The following is a 20,015-nucleotide window of genomic DNA, read 5'->3' as shown; positions in this document are numbered from 1 at the left end:
GTTTCCACTGTTTCCCCATCTATTTGCCATGAAATGATGGGACCAGATGCCATGGTAATTACATTCTTTTTGTTTTTTTTTTTTTGGCCACACTGCATGGCTTGTGGGATCTTAGTTCCTGGGCTCCTGGCAGTGGAATCACGGAGTCCTAACCACTGGGCTGCCAGGGAATTCCCTCCTTTACTCTGTCTTATTGTCTACTCTTTCCAGGATATGAGTCCTGTGAGGGCAGGAATTTTTATGTCTGGCAGCAACAAGACCAGCACAGCCAAAAAATAGATAAATAAATTTTAAAAATACCAATAGTAACTTAGACAAAATGCGGCGGCACAGGAATATGTTCCAGATGAAGGAGTCAGATGAAATGTAGCTCTGTTTTTCCTCCAATTAGCATTACAGCAAATCTGAGAAGTAAATATCATTCTCACGTATGGATGAAGGAATTTCAAGATAAGAATAAATTCAAGTTGAGAATGAAGTGTAGTGTGTTGTGTAAATGCCAAATCAACAAGAACATGTGAAAAAAATACAGTAGACTCTGAACACGAAGCTAGTAATTCAAAAATAATTTTTATTTTAACTTACATGATTGAAAGAGTGACGAATACAAATGCCACAAAACTAAAAGCACCCCTTTCAACCAAAAATAAAACGCAGAAGTGAATACAAAAGGTATAGAATTAATTATTCATGCAATACTCAAAAAAATAAAAAATCCAAACAACAAAACAACTCTGTGACATTTGTGATTTGATTTTCTATAAAAAAAAAATCACTTCAACCATTTGACAGGGACTACAGACTATACATACTAACTGTAGGCTGTACAATGTACCTTTAAAAGGGAAGATATGCATATATATAATATTTATAAATTTACAAATTTATATATACATTATAACTTCACAGCTGAAAGAACTTATCTACCAGGAAGCCTGATAAACAATTTACACTTTAAACGAAATAAGAATTGTTTTTAAAGGTCTTGCTAAAATGTAAATATGTCGAATAACATCTAAATGATTATACAAGCACATTCAGAGAATAGTAGATATTCCACAGTTTAAATTACACTCACACATATTATTTTGATATCTTGGCATATCCCACCTTATATACTCTTAAGAGGAAGAAAAGTTATTTAATAAGAGCTACTGAAAGGACTTGTACTTTATTTAAAGGACTTACTACCCTGATATGAAAGCAATGACAGGAGCTGTTTTAACTATTTGGCCAAAGGTTCTTATCCAGTGATGAATGATTTCTCTAGGGCAGTAACCATCATTCAGGGCATTCTTCTTCCTTACCTTATGGTACTTTCTATAGAAGCAAAGACCACTGTTATTGATCTTCTGCTTTCACCCCACTGTTGTCGTTTAGTCACCAAGTCGTGTCTGACTCTTTTTCGACCCCATGGACTGTAGCCTGCCAGGCTCCTCTGACCATGGGGTTTCCCAGGCAAGAATAGTAGAATGGGTTGCCATTCCCTTCTCCAGGGGATCTTCCCAACCCAGGGATTGAACATTCATCTCCTGCCTTGATAGGCACATTCTTGACCATAAGCCTCCAGGGAAGCTCCTTTCACCCCATTAGGATTCCTCCAAATTCTATGTTGTTCTTCTTCAAGGAGCATCATAACTTTCTGAATTAAAATCACAGCTTTCTGAAAACTTCTGGTTTTAATCTGCCTTATCTGCAAAATACTTCTATTATAAAAAGTATCATTTAAAAATTGGCTCTTATTTAAAAAAAAAAAGCTTAGTTTTGAATATCTTCTTAAAAATGAGTATGGTATAATCTTAATAAGGTAACTTTTAGTGATCTACCCATCTTTTTTTTTTTAATCCATCTTTTTTTTACATAATGGAAACATGCCTTTGGATTTTTCACGATAGAGAAACAGAAGAAACAGTGGAGGCTTGAAAAAATGAAAAAAAAAATCTTATAATGTGTTCTTTTACCAGGTTCTGCAGGCAAACTTGTATTTGAAGAAATCCTTTTATTCTTTTGCTTCACATTTAAGGTAAAATTAGGTAACTAAAGGGCCACTCAACCCTGAGAACACGACAGAGGAAAAACTGCAAGGCATATGATATTTATCAAAGTATCATGTGACTATTTCAAGCTTATAGAAGAACTTTCAAAAAAGTACAAAGATGGCTGTTTTAAAATTCCATACATACTAGATAAGACAGACTCTTTCACTAAGTTTTGTCAGATGTAATCAATGATGTAATCTCCTGAAATATACATAGCCCTATTCTATTGGCCAAAGGAAAAGTAGATAAGCACTGTGAAACTGGACTTTGGATTCCTTCCATAACATTTTAAATTTCCAGACAACCTCAACAGCTTCCAGCTAAGTCACAGCACCAACTTGATTAACAGGGCCATTTATTAAGACAACTGTTAGGCAGAATCAGCTTGTAATTAAAAGGCCGTGGCAACTTCACTTGCAAGACGACCTCCAACTTTTACACAGTCTCGGGGAAATTTGTCCAACTGTTCATATGCCAGCCGCCCAGCTTCTCCTGGGTACAGAACACCAAAAATAAATACCAGTTTGAACTTAACGTTTTTATTCATCACTCAGAATAATAAATTAACACCAGTTGGTATTAATTGATTAGTTCCTCATACTCTGTGTGTGGGGTGTGTGTGTGTGTGTGTGTGTGTGTGTGTGTGTGTGTAAGTGGTTGAGCAAATAGCCTATAGGAGAAAAATTGCTCAAACAAGGCACATGAAAATTCTCCTTACCATTACCTTTGCGAGTGTCAGAAATAAACAATCATGTTAAAAAAAAAAGAAAAACAACTCACCAAGAGATAAGAGAGTTTCTGAGGCCACATTTCTGATTTCTTCAGTATCAGACTGACACAATGTCACGAGCATTTTAATGCTTTCAGTAGCCTACAAGGAGAAAGGAGTTACAACAGTGTTCTGACATTGAGGTGTGGGACTACATGAGACTCAGCATTTTCACAGCTGGTGGGGACTTTAAACTACCCAGGTCTTCCCAAACCCAGTTGAGTATCAGGATCACTCTGGGAGCTCTTACAAAAGTACAGACTCCTGATGCTACTCAGACACATCAGATTAGAACCTCCTGGATGGAGCCCAGGATGTGCACTTGTGGGAACTCTGATGAGCAGCGAAGTTCCTCATCTCATAGGGGACTCCAGGGCGAGAGAAGGAAAGTGACTAGCCTGCTTTTCCAGAATAGAATCTACTTCTCCTGCTTCTTTCTACTGTATCTCAAAACAGCTCTAATTTAAGAATTCCTAATTTTAGTTTATATATTAAAATAGAAGAGACGAATAAAGGTCAAGGATGGGAATTCGTCTATTTGTTTCTTCCACAAACATTTACTGAGCACTCTGTGAACCAGGCGGTTCACAGGGCCTGGGAGACTCAGCCATGAACATGACATGGTCCTGACCCTTAAGAGTTTACAGTCTGGTGGAAAGACAGATGGTGAAATAAGTAAACTAATTATTATGATGAATGACAGGCTGAGTCAGGGTGCTGGGTGCTGGGGCCGAACACCGACTGGGAGATGCACAGTGGTCTGATTAGGGAAGTCTTCCTAGAGGAAGTGCTATCTTAGAGGAGTTGGTCAAGTTTGGGCATGTGGTAGAGGTGTGTGTGTGTGTGTGTGTGTGTGTGTGTGTGTGTGTAGCATTTGGGGGTGTGGAGAAGGAAATACAGGGCCCAAATCAAGGGGAGGCTTATAAGCCATATTAAAGGTTCCATATTAAAGGTTTTGGATATCATTCTAAGATCATGGAAACTCATGTAAGTGGTTTCAGTAGGACTTGTTTTTTAATTCTGAGCTTTCTAACCACAGAGGAGAGGATGGACTGAAGGGAGGCAGAGAGACTGGTGGGAACGTGGCTGGAATCCAGGTGCACAGAATGCGTATAAAGAGGAGAGAGATTCTGGCTACCACGGAAGTGGGATGTGCAGGATGAGGAGGCTGGCTGGAGGTGCAGGCTGAGGGCAAGGGCAGGTCACTGATGGCTCCTAGGTTTCTGGCCAGAGCTCCTGCAAAGTAGTTGTACAGTCCACTCATATACCAGAGACAAGAAGTAGGGGTGAGGTGGGTGGAGTCTGAGGTGACTTCCTAGGGGAGATACCTAAGAGCAAGCTGGATCAGAGATGGAAGGGATGACAGGACTAGAAACAGGAGGAGTTATGAGCATAGACATGACCATGGAAGGGAGGACACAGAGGAGAAGAGAGCCCAGCAGAGTGTGTCCATGAGCGCCAGTGTTGAAGGCCGGAAGATAAAAGAGAGCCTGCTGTGAATAAAATGCTCTTCCAGTGATTTTGAAGAGTTGACAACAGACGGAAGCAAGCATGGGTGTTTCTATGGGTTCGTGTAGCCCAGTGAGACAGACGGGGGAACTACAATTGCATTTGAGAACCTTGACCTCTCAAGCTTGTTTCCAGTACGGTACTAGGAACGAAATATGCCGGATGTCTGTTTGCTGCCATTCATTTTAAAAAATATTTTTTTTCTCTTGACACGTTAACGAGAGTTAACTGGTTGAGTCTGTGCTGTTTTTTACATCATGTTATTCGGAGCCCCTTGCAAGAGCTGGGGGGCTGGGGATGGTTTAGAAAGAGGTCTTTGCTTTAGCACCAAGGAACCTATCCTAGGAGGAAAGAGTAATGGGGAGGAATTGCTGCTCCCAGACTGTGGACATGCTGGAGTTTAAAACTGTAGCTTTTAAACCTTCACAGCGCTTAAATCCACAAAAACTGGTGCCCATCACGTATCCTTATGTCTTAGTTTACATTAACTCTGTGTCACAGCCATCATCGCTGACCTGTCACTATCAGGACAGCACCCAAATACACAGCAACCACTGTGGGCCTTTTTTTGGCCACCTCAAGGTAATTTTTTGACCAAGTAACAAGGAAGGCAAATTTTCCCAGAACTGTTTTTCTTCACAGGTCATTAACTTTTTCTTTTGAGGTGTTAATCCCTTTCTTCATGTCCCATTAGGTCTGTAGGTCCTCGCACACATTCAAGATTTTAGCAGATCTCAAGGTGTGGCCTTTTCATTCTTTTCTCAAGGATGATTAATCTTATATTTTGTGATTAAGGTCAGTCAGACATTAAATCTTGACTACTAAAAGGCAAGCTCCTTAAAACACTGGCAACTCTCAGCCCTCTGACACAATGAAGATGGACGAGCTGCTTAGTAAAAGAGTTTCCAGGGAAGGATTTGGAAGTTTATTGGCACATTGGATTTTAGTACTTCTTCGCCAATTTTATTTATCTCTGCCATATTTCTGTACACAAGAAAAATTGATGAAATCAGGATGTCATCTCTTTTTTGGCGTGAGAGACACTTTTCTAATAGTGGCCCCGAGGCAAATTGATTCCTGTGAGCTACTGAAAAAGGGAATTGTTTTCCAAAAAGTATTGACTTTAACAAAACCAAGTCACATTTAGGTACTATTTGAAGATAAAAAGGACTCCCAAACTAATACACAGGGTAAAGGAGAGGAGAAAGGCTGCTAAAACAGGTACTTCCAAATATGGAAAGAAAGCTGTCTATGTACCTGGCTTAATCTCAAAGCCAAAGTCAGCTTGAAGCTGACCTGCCAGGGGCTCCAAGGCTGGGCCTTACCTTCAGGCTTTTCAAGGCCAGGCAAGCTGCCTTCTGGAGCCGGAGGTCAGTCTTTGTTAGGGCTTCACAGTAATAGAGCAGGGCCTGAAAGAGAAGGAAGGACGCCATGAAGACATTTTGATTTGTTTGTACTTTCAGATGTTTGTGCTTTCAGGCTTCCCTAGTGGCTCAGTTGGTAATGAATCTGCTTGCAATGCAGGAGACCCAGGTTCAATCCCTGGGTCAAGAAGATCTCCTGGTGAAGGGAATGGCAACCAACACCAGTTTTCTTGCCTGGAGAACTCCATGGACAAAGGAGCCAGGCTGGCTACAGTCCATGGGATCGCAAAGAGTCAGACATGACTGTGTGACTAACTTTCCCTTTTTTTTTTCCAGATGTATGTATAATTTTTACTTCCTGAGATAAGCTACAGGTAAAATGAGACATTTTGCACTACCCTCAGAGGGGAAAAAAAATCCATTAAAATTCATGTTGATTAAAAGAGCATGATCTTTTTATTCAATTCATTCATGCCTTCTATTCTATGACTGGCATCGCATAATACATGGCCTCTTATGTCTTGCTCTTTCAGTGCGGGTGAGGGTATTTGGCCCACAGAAGACCATTTTGAGCAAATTCTCCTAAAAGACTGGAGCTTTGTAGGAAAGAACAATATGAAGTTCATGTTCTCAGGCCAAAATGTATTAGAATGGAATATCTTCCCAGGAGTACATCCCACCACACACTAACTTAGATAATTAGATAATGCCTTAGAAAAGTTAAGCAAACTCTTCTCCGAGTTCAACAGTGGATCCCCCCAAGGACAAGAAGGGCCAACTTTTATTTTCTTTAACTGATCTGAAAGTCAACGGGAGGTGGGTTTTAGAATGACTGTTCAGGTTGTAAAGGGCTCTCAGGTTGTAAAGGGCCTGCTTGTACTAGGCCCCAAAGTACTTGAATTGCATATGCTTATTACACTTGGATGACTGTTGAATTGAAGCCGAGAGAGGTAAACTGTCTCCTCCCTAGCAACAGTAGAGATGGCTTTTAAAATAAAAAGTATTCTAGCGCTTTGACCCAATAGTTTGATGACTTAACTGCAAACTATTCATAAAACATGTGTGTGTGAGCACGCATATGTATGTTCATCATAATATTTTTCAGAGTTGGAAACTACACAAATGCTCATCAATATGTAATACAAAAATAACAGGTTATTTATATACTGAGATGTCACTAATGTATCAAACAGGATAAAGTAGATCAATATGTTCTGACATGGAAAGAAAATAACCATGATATATTACATTTAAGAAATCATTTGCACAATAAGATAGTGTGATCTCATTAAAGAAAAAATTATTATATATGTTAGCATTTACATAGAAAAGATCTGAAGGAATGTACACTAAGTGATTCATAGTTTTCTCTGGGGGCTAGACTTACAAGACCTTAACTATTTTCAGTATATTTTTATAGTTTAAATCATTTTACAGAGTGTATATCAGTAATATGAAAAAAAGGGACTTCCCTGGTGCTCCAGTGGTTAAGAATTTGCCTTCCAATGCAGGGGATGTGGGTTCAATCCCTGCTTGGGGAACTAAGATCCCACATGCAGCAGGGCAACTAGAGAAGCCCCTGAGCTGCAACTCTTGAGCCTGGGCGCTCGCAGAGCCAGTACTCCACAACTAAAGAAGTCCGCTGCACTGCAACTAGAGAAGGGCCGTGTGCCACACAATTTTTTTTTTTAATTTTAAAAAACAGGAGGAAGAAAATTATTTTTAACAAAGGAAGAGACGACACAATATTAACAGTAAATGGCATAAAATTAAACAGGCGTATGCCTTGCCGTCCATCATTTCATGCCCTACCTTTTCCCTGAAATGCTCGCTTCTGGAGGCAGCTGTCAGGTAAAGCATCACCGCCTCACTAGCTCCACTGTCTTCCCCGGTTAGGAGCAGAGCCAGAGTCCTGAGTACTTCCTCCTGCGGGGCCGGGAGGCTGCCGGGGGCAAGGTCACTCATGGCCTGGAGCAGTTTCTCGGCTCTCAGTGACTGCAAAGTCTGAACCACCAAAACTGGAGAGAGAGAAGAAAACAGAAGTCACTTTCTGATGGTAAAGCAGCATGCTCATTACAGATACAAGTAAGATTCAAGGATGTACTTAATAAAAGACCCAAGGGTATACGAAAAACTTGCATATGAGAAAGGCGATGTTTCCGATTAGTGACGGTGGAGGAAGATTTTCTTCTTCCTGTGATGCCAATTACCGTGCTGAACACGGTGTCTCGGGGTTTAAAGAGAAGGACTGAGCCCAAACCCGGGTCAGGGTCAGAAGCATTTCCGCCACTAGCACTGTGCCAACCTGTCTACTCCCAAGAACACACCTGGCTCCTCTTGCCTCACCCTCCTGCCGCCCATTGTCAAGCGTGGGTGGAGAAACAGCACAAACTTGGGAACCAGAAACCAGCCCCTCACAGCCTGGCTCCACTCCTGAAGAGGCTTTCACTCAAGGCAGATACTGGTTCTGTGTCTCATAACTGGAGTGCCTCATGAGAAGGCAATGACAAGCTTCACTGCCGCTCGCCTGCGCTGGTGTCTGTTTTCTTCAGTCCCTGAAGATGAAGCCTTAGATTTGCTTTTTCGTCTCTCCCTCCTTTCCGTTCCCAATGTGTCACCCCATTGGCTTCTTCGGAACCTTATTTATGCTTAGGATTATGAAAGCGCCACCAAAAAGGCACTATAAAATAGCATTGCCTGTAGGCTCGATCCTACAAATGGCAAATACATTAATGATAGACAAAAACTTTAGCAGGGCCTTAAATCATTTACCAGCTTCCTGTTAATGGTACACCCCTGTTGAGCGAAAAGGGTGTGCTCAGCAAACCTTTGTTTCATTGTCTCACTCATGTTAAAAGTCTAGGAGCCATCTAAAAGACAAATCTTAGCCCAGCTGTTGACTTGGGGGAAGAAAAAGCTATCATCACTAAAAACTATGATTGAAGAGACCAAAGATCATCCCCCACACAGTGTGAGCAAAGAACATGTCCCACCTTGCTTGGCCAGCTGGTTCAGGTAACTCTCAAGGTCACTCACGCCGTGGCTCGTAAAGTAACTGTAATACTGGAAAACAGTGATGACTTCGGAGGACAGGCTGGCGGGAAGTAGGGGCTCAGCTCGGTCCAGGATTTGGGACACCAGGGTGTGAAACACTATTTGGAAGGGGAAGAAACGAAGCAGCTTTTAAGAAACACAATCAATCATTCATTCATCCCTCATTCATCTATCTTTCTACTGAGGTGCACGATGGCGTGAACTCTGTAAAGTGAATTCAGTGTACAGCATATCTACATACCCGTGTAACTATCATTTGGATCAAGATACAGAAATCGCTGCGATGCCATTAGGTTCTCCTATGCCCCCTCCCAGTCTACCCCAACCATAGGGAATCAAACTTCTATCAATTATCAATAAAAGTCAAACTTCTATTAATACATTAGCTTTATCTATTCTTGAACTTCATATAAATAAAACTATATAGTATATACTTTTTGAATCTAGTTCCTTTTGTTAAAAAATTATGTGAGATTCATCCAAATTATTGCTTGCAGCAGTAAATTTGGTCTTTTTGAAAACTGCTGTGTAATACCCTATTGTGTGACTATGTTACCATTTATCCTTTCTCCTGTTGATGGGCATTTGAATTGTTTCCATTTTGGGTTCCTGTGACTAAAGCTGCTATGAACCTTCTTATACATGTCCTCTTAAAAAAACGAGGATAAGCTCGTATTTCTCTTGACATATTTAGGAGTGGAATTGCTGGATTATAGGGTAGGAGTATACATATTCAGTTTCTATAGAAACTGTCAAGTAGTTTTTCCCAAGTGGTAATACCATTTGACACACCCATATTGGTGACTTTTTAATGAGAAAAGGATACATACTTCAACAGCAATACAGACATATGGTCCTTTTCAAAGTCACTGCTGATATTTGGAATAAAAACATGTTCCCTGTCTTTCCTTCCTTTGATTTTTCTGAGTAGATGATGTTTCTCTGGAGGGGAAGCCTCTTTTCTGGGCTAGCTGCGGCAGAGTGGGTGGAGAGAGTGTCGAGGGAACCACACCAGCATTTACTACTTTCAACCCAAAAGATGGAAATATTTCTCTCGCTCTTGCTGCCCTGTACCTGGGTCTGCAAGCCCGGGGTAGTCTCTGTTGACGGTCCTGGCAAAGCTGGCTTCTAGCTGCTTAATCACTCTGTCCGCGGAGCTGTGGTAGACCCCAACTGGGGTGCAACACTTGGTCCAGAAGGACAGCAAAGACAGCTTTTTGTGAAATTCCGGTATGGCTGGAATAGAAGAGCAACCCACATCCCACGACTCAGTGAAACAGATGCAGAGATGGACCTGGGTAGGGTGGGGCAGGCATCACCAGGGGCCTTTCTTTCTCTCTCTCTTTTTTTTTAAGACTAGTTTTTCATCAGAACTACAGGATTCCCCTGTTGTTGGCAGGTGGTCCTGAGGGCAGAGAAGTGGAGATGAGGCGCTCATCTAGCCTGGGCACTGAAGAAAATGTGGCAAAAGCAAACTGTTTGCTTTCCGTGATAGAAAACCAGCAGGTCTACCCCTGGGAGAAGGTCCAATCCCCTCAACTCCTGCAACTTAGCAAATAAAACTGCACAGGATCAGAGACTCAAACCCCAGGAGATCTTCTGCAGCAGGGGAACAGAGCAGAGGGTGACTGGAGGAGCTTTTCACCCCTCCAGGTGGCTCCTGACTGAAATGACTGAAGAGCCATGTGCCACGGGCAGCATTTCACTCCAGAGGCTCTGATCAAGCCTAGGGGTGGGGGGAGGAGCGGACAGGAGCCTGAACTCCCGCCGCTTTTCACACCTCTCAGACACCTGCCAAGGTCACCTGCTCCTGGGAGGACCGGAAGCAGGAGGCAGAAACGTATAGAAAGAACCTACAGAGAATTTCAAGCTTAACTGGAGATAATCCAGAAGATCCTAGTTTCCCACTATCTCCACTATCTGACAGGGGAAAAAAGACACAAATTCTTGTCTCTAGGAAAGAGTCCTGTAGCCAGACCACACAAGTTCAAAGGCATCTCTCCTGTGTCGAGTTTTCTATTTAAAACTTTGAACCAGGGATTCTCTTGAAGGCCTTTGACTCCCCGTATTTCTGCCTTTCACAGTAGGTTTGGAAGCATCTTGCCTTTGACCGTCAACGGCTATGGGGATTGTCTTGGCCAGCACCACTGCACAAGGGCAATCCTGATCACCTGTCCCCAGCGGGAACCACACCAGCAGAGGAGGAGGGGGTTCTGTGTATACACTAGAGTCTGCCTCCTGGAGGTGGAGGCCCCTCTAGGAAAAGCTAGGCATCTGCTGCTTTGACTCCGAAGGCTGAGGCATGATGTTAATTATGACCACACTCATGTGGCAACCTTCCTCTATTCTACAGCCCAAGAGTGCTTATCTGCCATCCTAACAAAGCCATGAATAGATGCAGGTGGGGAATGGGGCGGGGTGGGGTGGGGGGAAGGCTCATGGTGTTACTGTTTGTAAGAACCTGGCGGTGTCACTGCGGGGCTCACCTTCAATGACAGAACTGATGTTTCCAATGTTCTCATCGCTGACGGCCGAGAGCTTCTCCATCACCTGGATTTGCCTGGAAAGCTTCTCTAAGAGGTTGCTGGCCACAAATGGGGTTTTGCTTGAAAGAACAATTTGCTGATAAAACAAACAAAACCACTGGGTCAAGTATTGTCAATAGAGCTCAGCCTCATCCTTCTGAATGAAGAGGGGATGTTAAACTCATACACGTTTCTGTTCCAGTATAGTGTTTCTTATTCCAGGCCAGTTACATCTGATGAAATCAGACATGTTTTTGTTGCTTTCAACTTTTTTCACTCCTGGGCAAATTCTAGAGTTTTCTCAGTAGTAGGGCTGCAAAGTTATTATAAAGTTGCCTTCCTGTATGTACTGTCAATCCATAAGGCCTCTTTGAAACTTGAAGAGCATATTTAGGCTGCCACTGGTGTGGAAGCAGAAAAAAGGTTTGTTTTACAAGTGTAGTTATTTTTCATGGCCTTGATTCACATCATTGTTTTCAAGCTGAAAATTAAAAGCATGTTGTATAATAATCATAATTACAATGAAAGTTATCTCATTAATGAGTGCTTACTATGTACCAGGCATTGGTCTGGGCCTTATACATGAAGTAGCTCATGTTATTTTGCACAACAACCCAGCCGTGGGTAGCCAGAAGTGGGTACTTTTGATTTTCCAGTTAACTGATGAGGAAACTGAGGTACAGAGAGGTTAAGTAACCTGTCAAAGAACACATTAATGGCAAGTGATTTCATTTGTGTGCAGGTCATGAGAATAAAGATCTGAGAGGAGAAAGGACAGAAATCAGTCACTGTCTGAAGGTTCTAGTCCTTTCTGTTTCTCTGTTCCCTCCACTTGGCAGGCATGGCTTCAGGATGCAGACCTGTACCAACATCCTGTATGGTGTCAAGCATTTGGGCTCTAAAGCAAAATGAATTTTTCCAATTCAAAAGTCAAGTGCAGCAATTATATACAAATGCCTTTCATGTAAAAAAAAATTGAGTAGAAAAGAACTGCTCTATTTTAAAGATAATTATAGCTATTATAATTCTTATGGAATACCCATTTTTATCTCTTTGCAATTATATACCGAATGAATAAGCAAGCTTACTGATTTGGGTGGTTGTCGTTCAGTTGCTCAGCCATGTCCAACTCTATTCAACCCCATGGACTGCAACATGCCAGGCTTCCCTGGCTTTCAGCATCTCCCAGAGCTTGCTCAAACTCAGGTCCTTTGAATCAGTGATGCCATCCAACCATTTGTGAATTAGAAATCGGGTTTCTACCTTGATTTCTACTTTATTCTACGTCTTTATGTCTATCTCTTTTGTTTTTCTTTTCTCTTTTTAAATGTAAAGATCTAATTGGATTTATGAAACAATTCATGAATTGGGCAGTGTCCCATGTACCACGTAGAAATGGACTAGGTGGGACAACTCCCTCTTGTTTTTTCTAGTGTTGTTGTTCCCCACAGAAGAATTGAATTTGTTACAACCATGGCCTTACTGTAGAGAGAACCACTGCACTGACTCTTGCATGCCAATTAGTCTTTGAGAGAACACATCCGTCCCTTCATGGAAGAAAATTCTCCCATGTCTCACGAAGTAATGACTTTACGCCTGAAAGGTGAGCAGGAAGTTTGCTCAGCAGAGTCTCAGGCTCACCAAGGACAAAGGGCTGTGAACACCATCTCATTCCAGTGCTTGGTGAACAGAGAATAGCTGTAAGTCAACAACAATCCTTGTTAATTTTGGTCAGAAAAAATTTGCACTGTCTGCCAGACTGGTTGTCAGTACCTGGCTTGTAAATTAAACACTCAATAAGAGATCCACTGGGATACTGGCCAACCTAGTGCACGAGTCATAACTGCCTACCAGCTTCCCACAGAATGTGAGTGTCTGAGGCGGCTTTGAGGGTCTCTATTCATGGAGAAGCAGATTCTTCTACATCTCATCATGAGTGTGTTATTGAAAAAGCAATGTTAACCCACTCCCAGCCTCCCTGGGTCCTTCCTCCCCACCCTGCCTCAGGCTTCCAGTGGAACACAGACTCTTAAAAGCATGATTTCTCCTCTTTTTGTGCTCTTCCTGCCTGGCCCAGCCCCTTAAAACCATTATACATTTGCTTTCACTTTCTGTTCCTGATTCCCACACATTGAGGCAGGCGAGAGAAGAACAAGACTGGGAAAAGACCAACCACTGGGAGAGGAGGAAGCATTCATGCAGATGCTTGGAGGAAAGTGCTTTGTTCAGGACAGCTGAAACCCTCCCTGCAACAAAAGAATGTCAGAATAGTTGTTCCACTGCAGACGGTGACTGCAGCCATGAAATTAAAAAACAATTGTTCCTTGGAAGAAAAGCTACGACAAACTAGACAGTGTATTAAAAAGCAGAGACGTCACTTTGCCGACAAATGTCCATCTAGCCAAAGCTATGGTTTTTCCAGTAGTGGTGTACGGATGTGAGAGAGGGATCATGAAGAAGGCTGAGCACCAAAGAAATGATGCTTTCAAATTGTGGTGCTGGAAAGGACTCTTCAGAGTCCCTTGGACTGCAAGGAGATCCAACCAGTCAGTCCTAAAGGAAATGAACCCTGAATATTCATTGGAAGAACTGATGCTGAAGCTGAAGCTCTAACACTTTGGCCACCTGATGCAAAGAGCCGACTCACTGGAAAAGACCCTGATGCTGGGAAAGACTGAGGGCAAGAGAAGAAGGGGGCGACAGAGGATGAGAAGGTTGGATGGCATCACTAATTCAATGGACATGAGTTTGAGCAAACTCAGGGAGATAGTGAAGGATAGGGAAGCCTGGCGAGCTCCATGGGGCAGCAAAGAGTTGGACACGACTGAGTGACTGAAGAACAACTGTGGCAAAATCTTCAGTGGTAAGCCAGCCTGAAATGAGAAGAAAAATGAGCCCCAGGGTGTCCCAGAATGAAAATGAACTGGTGAGGATAATGCCAGTAAAATATTCTTTCTCATTGCTAATTAGTACTCATTCGCAATCTGGGAAACTGTGGTTATATTCTGTAGCATTTTGCCTTTAGCCATCTAGGTGATGGAAAGCTAACTAATGTATCGGGTTTATGTTAACATAAATTCAGTAATACTGGCTTTCAAAGTCCATTCGTAGATGGCAGAATGCAAATTCCTTTTTTTAAAAAATCACAGGACTTCCTTGGTGGTTCAGTGGTTAATATGCCTCGCTTCCACCGCAGGGGGCGTGAGTTCCATCCCTGGTCAGAGAACTAAGATCCCAGATGCTGTGAAGTGTAACCAAAGAATTAAAATAAAAAAATCACATTACTCTCACCTATTATCAAATAATTTGAAAGCGAGAGCTCACTACATGTCACTTACTACCTGTTAAGGTCTGAAGATCTAGACTTTTTTTTTAATTTCTAAAAATTTATTTTATTTTTTTGGCCATGCTGTGCAGCATGTGGGATCTTAGTTCCACGTCCAGGATGGAATTCACGCCCTCTGCAGTAGAAGTGTATAGTCTTAACCACAGGACCACCAGGGAAGTCCCTGGAGATCTAGATTTTAAGATGAAAAACCCAGGGTTGAAGGAAGATGGCCATGCAATTTAGTTTTTGAGTTCAAATCAAAGCAGATGAAATAGGGCAAGTTCAGGGAGGTGTGGCCGTAGATGATGATTCTCACATTCCTGAATCCTCCTTTTCCTGGGAAAACTGAAAAAAAGGAAGCACACATTCTTGGTGCATCAACCACCTGGGCTCTAAAAACCCAGTTCAGTCGCCAGTCCTACCTGGACGAGCTGGGTGCAGTACTGGAGGTGCCTGATGATGGTAAGGTCCAGGCTTTCATTCCCCGTGGTCAGCGGGAGAGGGCTTCCTGCCACACTAGTCCCAACTCCCGTGTCCTCAGTCAGGGCTTCGCTGAGATGCCCCCTGGCTTCTGGGTGAACCGATCTGTAACTGTTGAAGCAGGAAGGGGAGCGAAATGTTAGCTGTTTCTTTCTGCACAGAGACCACAGGTCAAAACTCAGCATGGCTTGTGTCAGGCCCCGACAGAACCCACTGGAAAGTCTTGCATTTACCTACCTCAAAAATCGAGATACCCTTCAAATACTACTTTATCACTAAGCCTGGTCACCAATTTGCCTAATATTAAAAAGATCCTACAATGGATTGCTTCCAGATTTCTCTGTTTGCTTCTCAAGCACAATGAACTATTTGTAAAGTCATCTCACCAAGAAGTCTTCTGAAATGTGACCTCATTTGGGGGCATTTTTGTGCTCTGTTGATGAGGTTGATTTGCCAAATTTCTGGGATAAAACTGTCCTCTGTATTTGTGCTTTCCCAAGAGCAATACCATTAAAATAATCAGTCAAGGCTTTTTCTGGCCTTGAATCAACTGCCATTTGAAGAAAAAGAGAAAGCAAAGCCACTGGGAAGAAACATGATGTTCGCAAAAAGGGGCATTTGCATCACTTTCTTCTGCCTTGCAAGCTTTGTGTAAACACTGCTGAAATATCTAAAGTTGTATCATGATGGGCATTTACATTTAAAGATAAGTGTGTTGCATTTATTATCTAATTTTATTCTTATAATGAACCTGTGCAGGGGGAGAGAGGGAGGGAAGAGTCTCATTTCACACATGGAAGGAATGACCAGCAGAGATGTTAACCAGAGCATCCTAGTTCACGCAGCTAAGTGATTTTTGGGTTCTAGTTTCATGCTCCTCTGTCTCCACAATTTAAAAAGATCATGCACCAGAGTTTAAAGGCATTGAATGCTTTACTCTGATTCACACTGGGTTTCCAAGAGGAAAACATTCAGACTGTGGCCTGGTAGTCAACCCACATTTAAAACACACACACACACATTTACCCTAAACATCTGATAATACACAGTAAGACTCAAATTAGACATATTTAATAGGAATGTTCTGTAGAATTTACAAAGGTTATGATATTTTTGTTCTTAAAACGCTTATATTAAGAGAAAAACCTTGATCTATTATGTAATAGCTTAAGCTAACAAGTATACAAGAGGAGGTTTGACTTAAGAAGCATTTCACAAACGCAATTAAGTTAGAAAATCTCAGTGCAGAAAGCAGAAAGATAACTTAAACATGACATTCATTTCATAAATTCTCTGTTATACTCCCAGTTTGCTCAAGGGATAAATTCTATTTCTCCCTTTTTCTTTTCCTGGTTTCGTTTTGGCAGAAGAAACCCTCCAGGAATAACAAAACTTCAAAATATTAACACCACTCAGAGAGGTTTGTGAAGGTTGAACAGTCATAGCTTGTTGTAATTTGAAAATCTGTGCATATAACATATCAAAAGAAAAGATGGGTAGAAATCCACCCTTTCCTTTGGGAAAGTGTTTGTGCCTTCTTTTTCCCCCACAGCAAATTGATGGAGCTATGTTCACTGTGCTTACAGAATGGACCCCAGGCTCTAGCTCTAAGCATGTGGTTTGGTACAACAAAGCCCAGTGAGGAAAGTGATAATATTTCATCTTTATCCTCCCTTCCCACTGCCCTGATTCATCTCCATCCTAGAGAAGGCCACATTCTCCTCCCAGAGGCCTGCAGATCCACTGGCAAATAGCAGTTGTTAGTCATCCCTTCCTACATTCTAAGGAAAATATGTGCCATGGGTTTCAACCCTGGCTTTGAAACAGGCACTGATGAGTTTCATTAACTGCAAAGACCCAATAACCAAAAGGAATAGAGAGATAAGGGGTTAGAAAAGCAAAGTCTAACAAAATGAAGAAATTAGGAATAAGATGCAAATCAAGGAGAACCAGGTCAAGACTGATCATCCAGTAAGAGTTCTCCAGAAACACAGTATGTGGAGTTAATTTGAAATTCATTACACTGGGGCCAAGCTGTAGACACTGAAACCTACAAGATGGATATGTACACATTCATACTTATACATAAGTGTACACATACTTGTACAAAAATTTCCCTTTCATTTATAAAAAAGAAAATTTTATTTTTCTTAAACAACATCAAAAGAGGTAAACCATATTTAAAAATTGTACAGGACAGTGAAAAGGATCTGTAAATCAATTCATTATCTTCCTAAAGATGTGCATCAGGTCCTATCTGATAGCAATAAAGAACTGCTGTACCAGCAATGACAGTAGATATAGAAGCAGATGCTGACTTCAAGACTTACCTATTCTTCTCAGTCTCAGTGTCTGAAAATACTGAGTCAGCACCTCCTCCAACATTACAAACCTCATCACCATCCTCCTCCTCCTCCTCCTCGTCAAAATCAGAGGTGTTCAGGAAATCAAAGCTTTCTAAAGCACTTTCAACTGTAAGACTTAAACTGGAAGACCTGCTTCGGCTTACTGCTGGCTTGCACTGCAAAGGCAGAAGGTACCAAGGAGAATATCAACATATTCGGAAGGAGGAACACAACAAAGACACCCAATGGGAGATGTGACACTTCTTTTTTTTTCAAGCTTTTATTTTTATTTTTTTGTTGGCATTAAAAAATTCATTTAAAAATCTTCTTATAAAAAAGTACAACCATGGATAAAGTGACACAGTATCTGGGATTTGTTCCAAAACAATCTGGAGGGAAGGAAGCAGGTAGAGGAAGACAAGTTTGGCCATGAACTGAGCATCGTGGAAGCGTGCTGATGGCCACATTGGGATCCATCATTTGATTCTTTCTATTCCTGTTTGAAATATTTATAATAAAAAGTTTTAAAAATATTACATTAGTTAGAAAGTCTTGGGAAACAGAATGGCTATTCTCTCTCTTCATAGTGCTCAACCCCAAATAAAATTCAACTGGCAGACAAATCTAAAGGGTCAATGCCAACTACTAACCAATCTCTTAACTCCAAGTGGCAATGCGGTCTGGGCCCTGAGACAGGGCGAGCTAACCAAGTCACCTGTCCTAAAAGATTCACAAAACAAATCCCAGAAACAGAAAATGACTCAGATTCACTAATGCACACTCTCTAAGTAGATTTAAATACTAATTTTACATTCACAGCATGTAATTTTCCTTTGAGCATTGAGGAGAAAAATGGCATGAGCATGAGAAGGAGTAGCTGTGCTTCCTTTACAATTTTGTCTTTGAAGGAACAACTTCCATCTCTTCCCTGCCTGGGCCCTGGAATTATGTGAGCAAACCCATTCTATGGCCTGGAGAATTCTGTATTTCTGGACAGTAAACAGAAACATTACAAACAGCGTAATGCCCGTCGCTTTGGGCACAGAGGTGGGGAGAAGTTCTTCCAAATAGTCAAAAGGATGTTGGGAGGGATTGAACGGGACAAATCCTGCAAGTAAGAGGAGCTAAATGTCCTCCATCCAGTTAGATGGCACTCCCTGCTGACTTCGTTACACAGGGTCAGAAGGGCCTGGCAGGAGTCTGAGTCTTTTAAATCAGAGCTGTTTCATTCGCCCTCAGTGATCTCCGTCCAAAAGGCAGCACCATTTAGTTTCTGATCCTCAAGGTGTTTAGCATCCTAGGAATGTGAAGGAGGAAAAAAAGAGAAAGCTTTGCCAGCAGATGCTTTAATCCTGGCTGGAGACAAAGCCACTTGCCCCAGACCTCGACTCTAATGTCATTTTCCATCTCAGAGAGAGAGGAGGAGCCATTCCCAACTCAACCCACTTCTAGGGTCTTCTTTCCTAAGCTAGACTGCAGAACCTGATCGTGCACAGTATGGATGTGTTTAAATACAATCAAAAGAAAGAAAGGGGGCAGTTAAGAAATTTAGGACAGTTTTGGAACAAGAGCAGATTGAAATAAAAATCTTGAAAGAAACTGACAGCCACCAGGTTTTTAGAAGACTAATGGATGACTTGCTCAGTGTTTCCTGATGGACTGAGCACCCTAGATGCCTGGAAATGGGGGCTGCCATCACCACTAGCTTTCTTTGAGGCATTTATTTTAGGTGGACTGTGTCTTGGCTCTTCACATTTAACCCCTTTCTGCCCACTAAGCAAAGCTGGTCAACTGTGCAGATCAGCACTTGTTGAAGGGATCAAAGAAGTTTTCACTGGGATACTAGACAAGCAGCCTCTATCCATGAGCCCTGAGCTGATGCTCTGGAGTTATGTTTGATGGGAAGCAGATTCAGAGTGCCCTTCCCTGCTGCTAAGAGGCTATACCTACAGCAGAATCAATCTGTCATGAGCAATAGAGGACGTGGAGAATCAGAGCCTGAATTCTCCTCCGCCCTGGGCAGACATGCCCTCCAGAGCCAGGTCAGCATGACTGCAACTGTCAGAATAGCCTTGGGAAGGTAGTTCCAGATGCCACGGGGAAGGCCACATTTTCAAACCATCATATCGAGGGATGCAACAGCTTTTTGTGGGTTGACGAGTCTCCGCTTGCCTCTGGCACTGTATTTTCAAGCTAATCTTATAGAACAGGTCCCCAAAGAACTGCTCTTTCAAGGGAAAGGATCCAAGTTCTCTTCTTTATGGCACTAGACATCAGAGAGGCAAAGCAAAGAATACAAGCAGTGGCAGTGGGTTTCAGGACAGAAGTTTCAGTTCTGTCTTCTTGTGCCATGTTTTTAAAAATTTAATCTGTATTAAATTTTATCTACCAAGTGGAGGCAGATACATTCTGGGGTAGCAACAATGACCTCATTATGAGGCTCTCCTGACCGAGAGGAAATCACCTTTCTGAATCCTCTCTTCCCATGTCTATCCTGAGTGGTCTGACTGGGAACAGGAGAGAGGAAGATATCTCTAGTGGAGTCAGGGTCCTCTGGCTTCTAGATTATTTGTGGGTGATTAATCTGGGATTCTAATTCACT

The 20,015-nt window shown here is 42.0% G+C and overlaps 1 protein-coding gene across 20 annotated transcripts in view; it reads right to left on the bottom strand.

Annotated features, from left to right (window-relative positions):
* Nucleotides 1-1,979: 1,979 nt before the first annotated feature.
* The window catches only part of RIPOR2 (RHO family interacting cell polarization regulator 2), a 200,703-nt gene continuing 182,667 nt past the window's right edge, over nt 1,980-20,015 (bottom strand). For 11 of the 20 annotated variants that reach the window (XM_081522154.1, XM_081522157.1, XM_081522155.1 and 8 more), the window contains 9 exons: nt 17,399-17,589; nt 15,011-15,179; nt 11,222-11,357; nt 9,810-9,971; nt 8,675-8,833; nt 7,494-7,699; nt 5,643-5,726; nt 2,820-2,910; nt 1,980-2,531 (listed from right to left, as the gene is read on the bottom strand). In XM_081522154.1, coding sequence (XP_081378280.1) covers nt 2,431-2,531; nt 2,820-2,910; nt 5,643-5,726; nt 7,494-7,699; nt 8,675-8,833; nt 9,810-9,971; nt 11,222-11,357; nt 15,011-15,179; nt 17,399-17,589 — 1,299 coding nt within the window. In that variant the 3' untranslated portion in view covers nt 1,980-2,430. Of the gene's footprint in view, nt 2,532-2,819; nt 2,911-5,642; nt 5,727-7,493; nt 7,700-8,674; nt 8,834-9,809; nt 9,972-11,221; nt 11,358-15,010; nt 15,180-17,398; nt 17,590-17,677; nt 18,711-20,015 lie in introns of those variants that run through there. The other 9 variants (XR_014062770.1, XR_014062769.1, XR_014062771.1 and 6 more) reach the window with 3 other exon arrangements.

Source organism: Giraffa tippelskirchi, chromosome 8 (genome assembly GCF_054371585.1).
Source record: "Giraffa tippelskirchi isolate mGirTip1 chromosome 8, T2T-mGirTip1v1.2.pri, whole genome shotgun sequence".
Classification (NCBI taxonomy): domain Eukaryota; kingdom Metazoa; phylum Chordata; class Mammalia; order Artiodactyla; family Giraffidae; genus Giraffa; species Giraffa tippelskirchi.
This window is presented reverse-complemented; position numbering and strand designations above follow the sequence as displayed.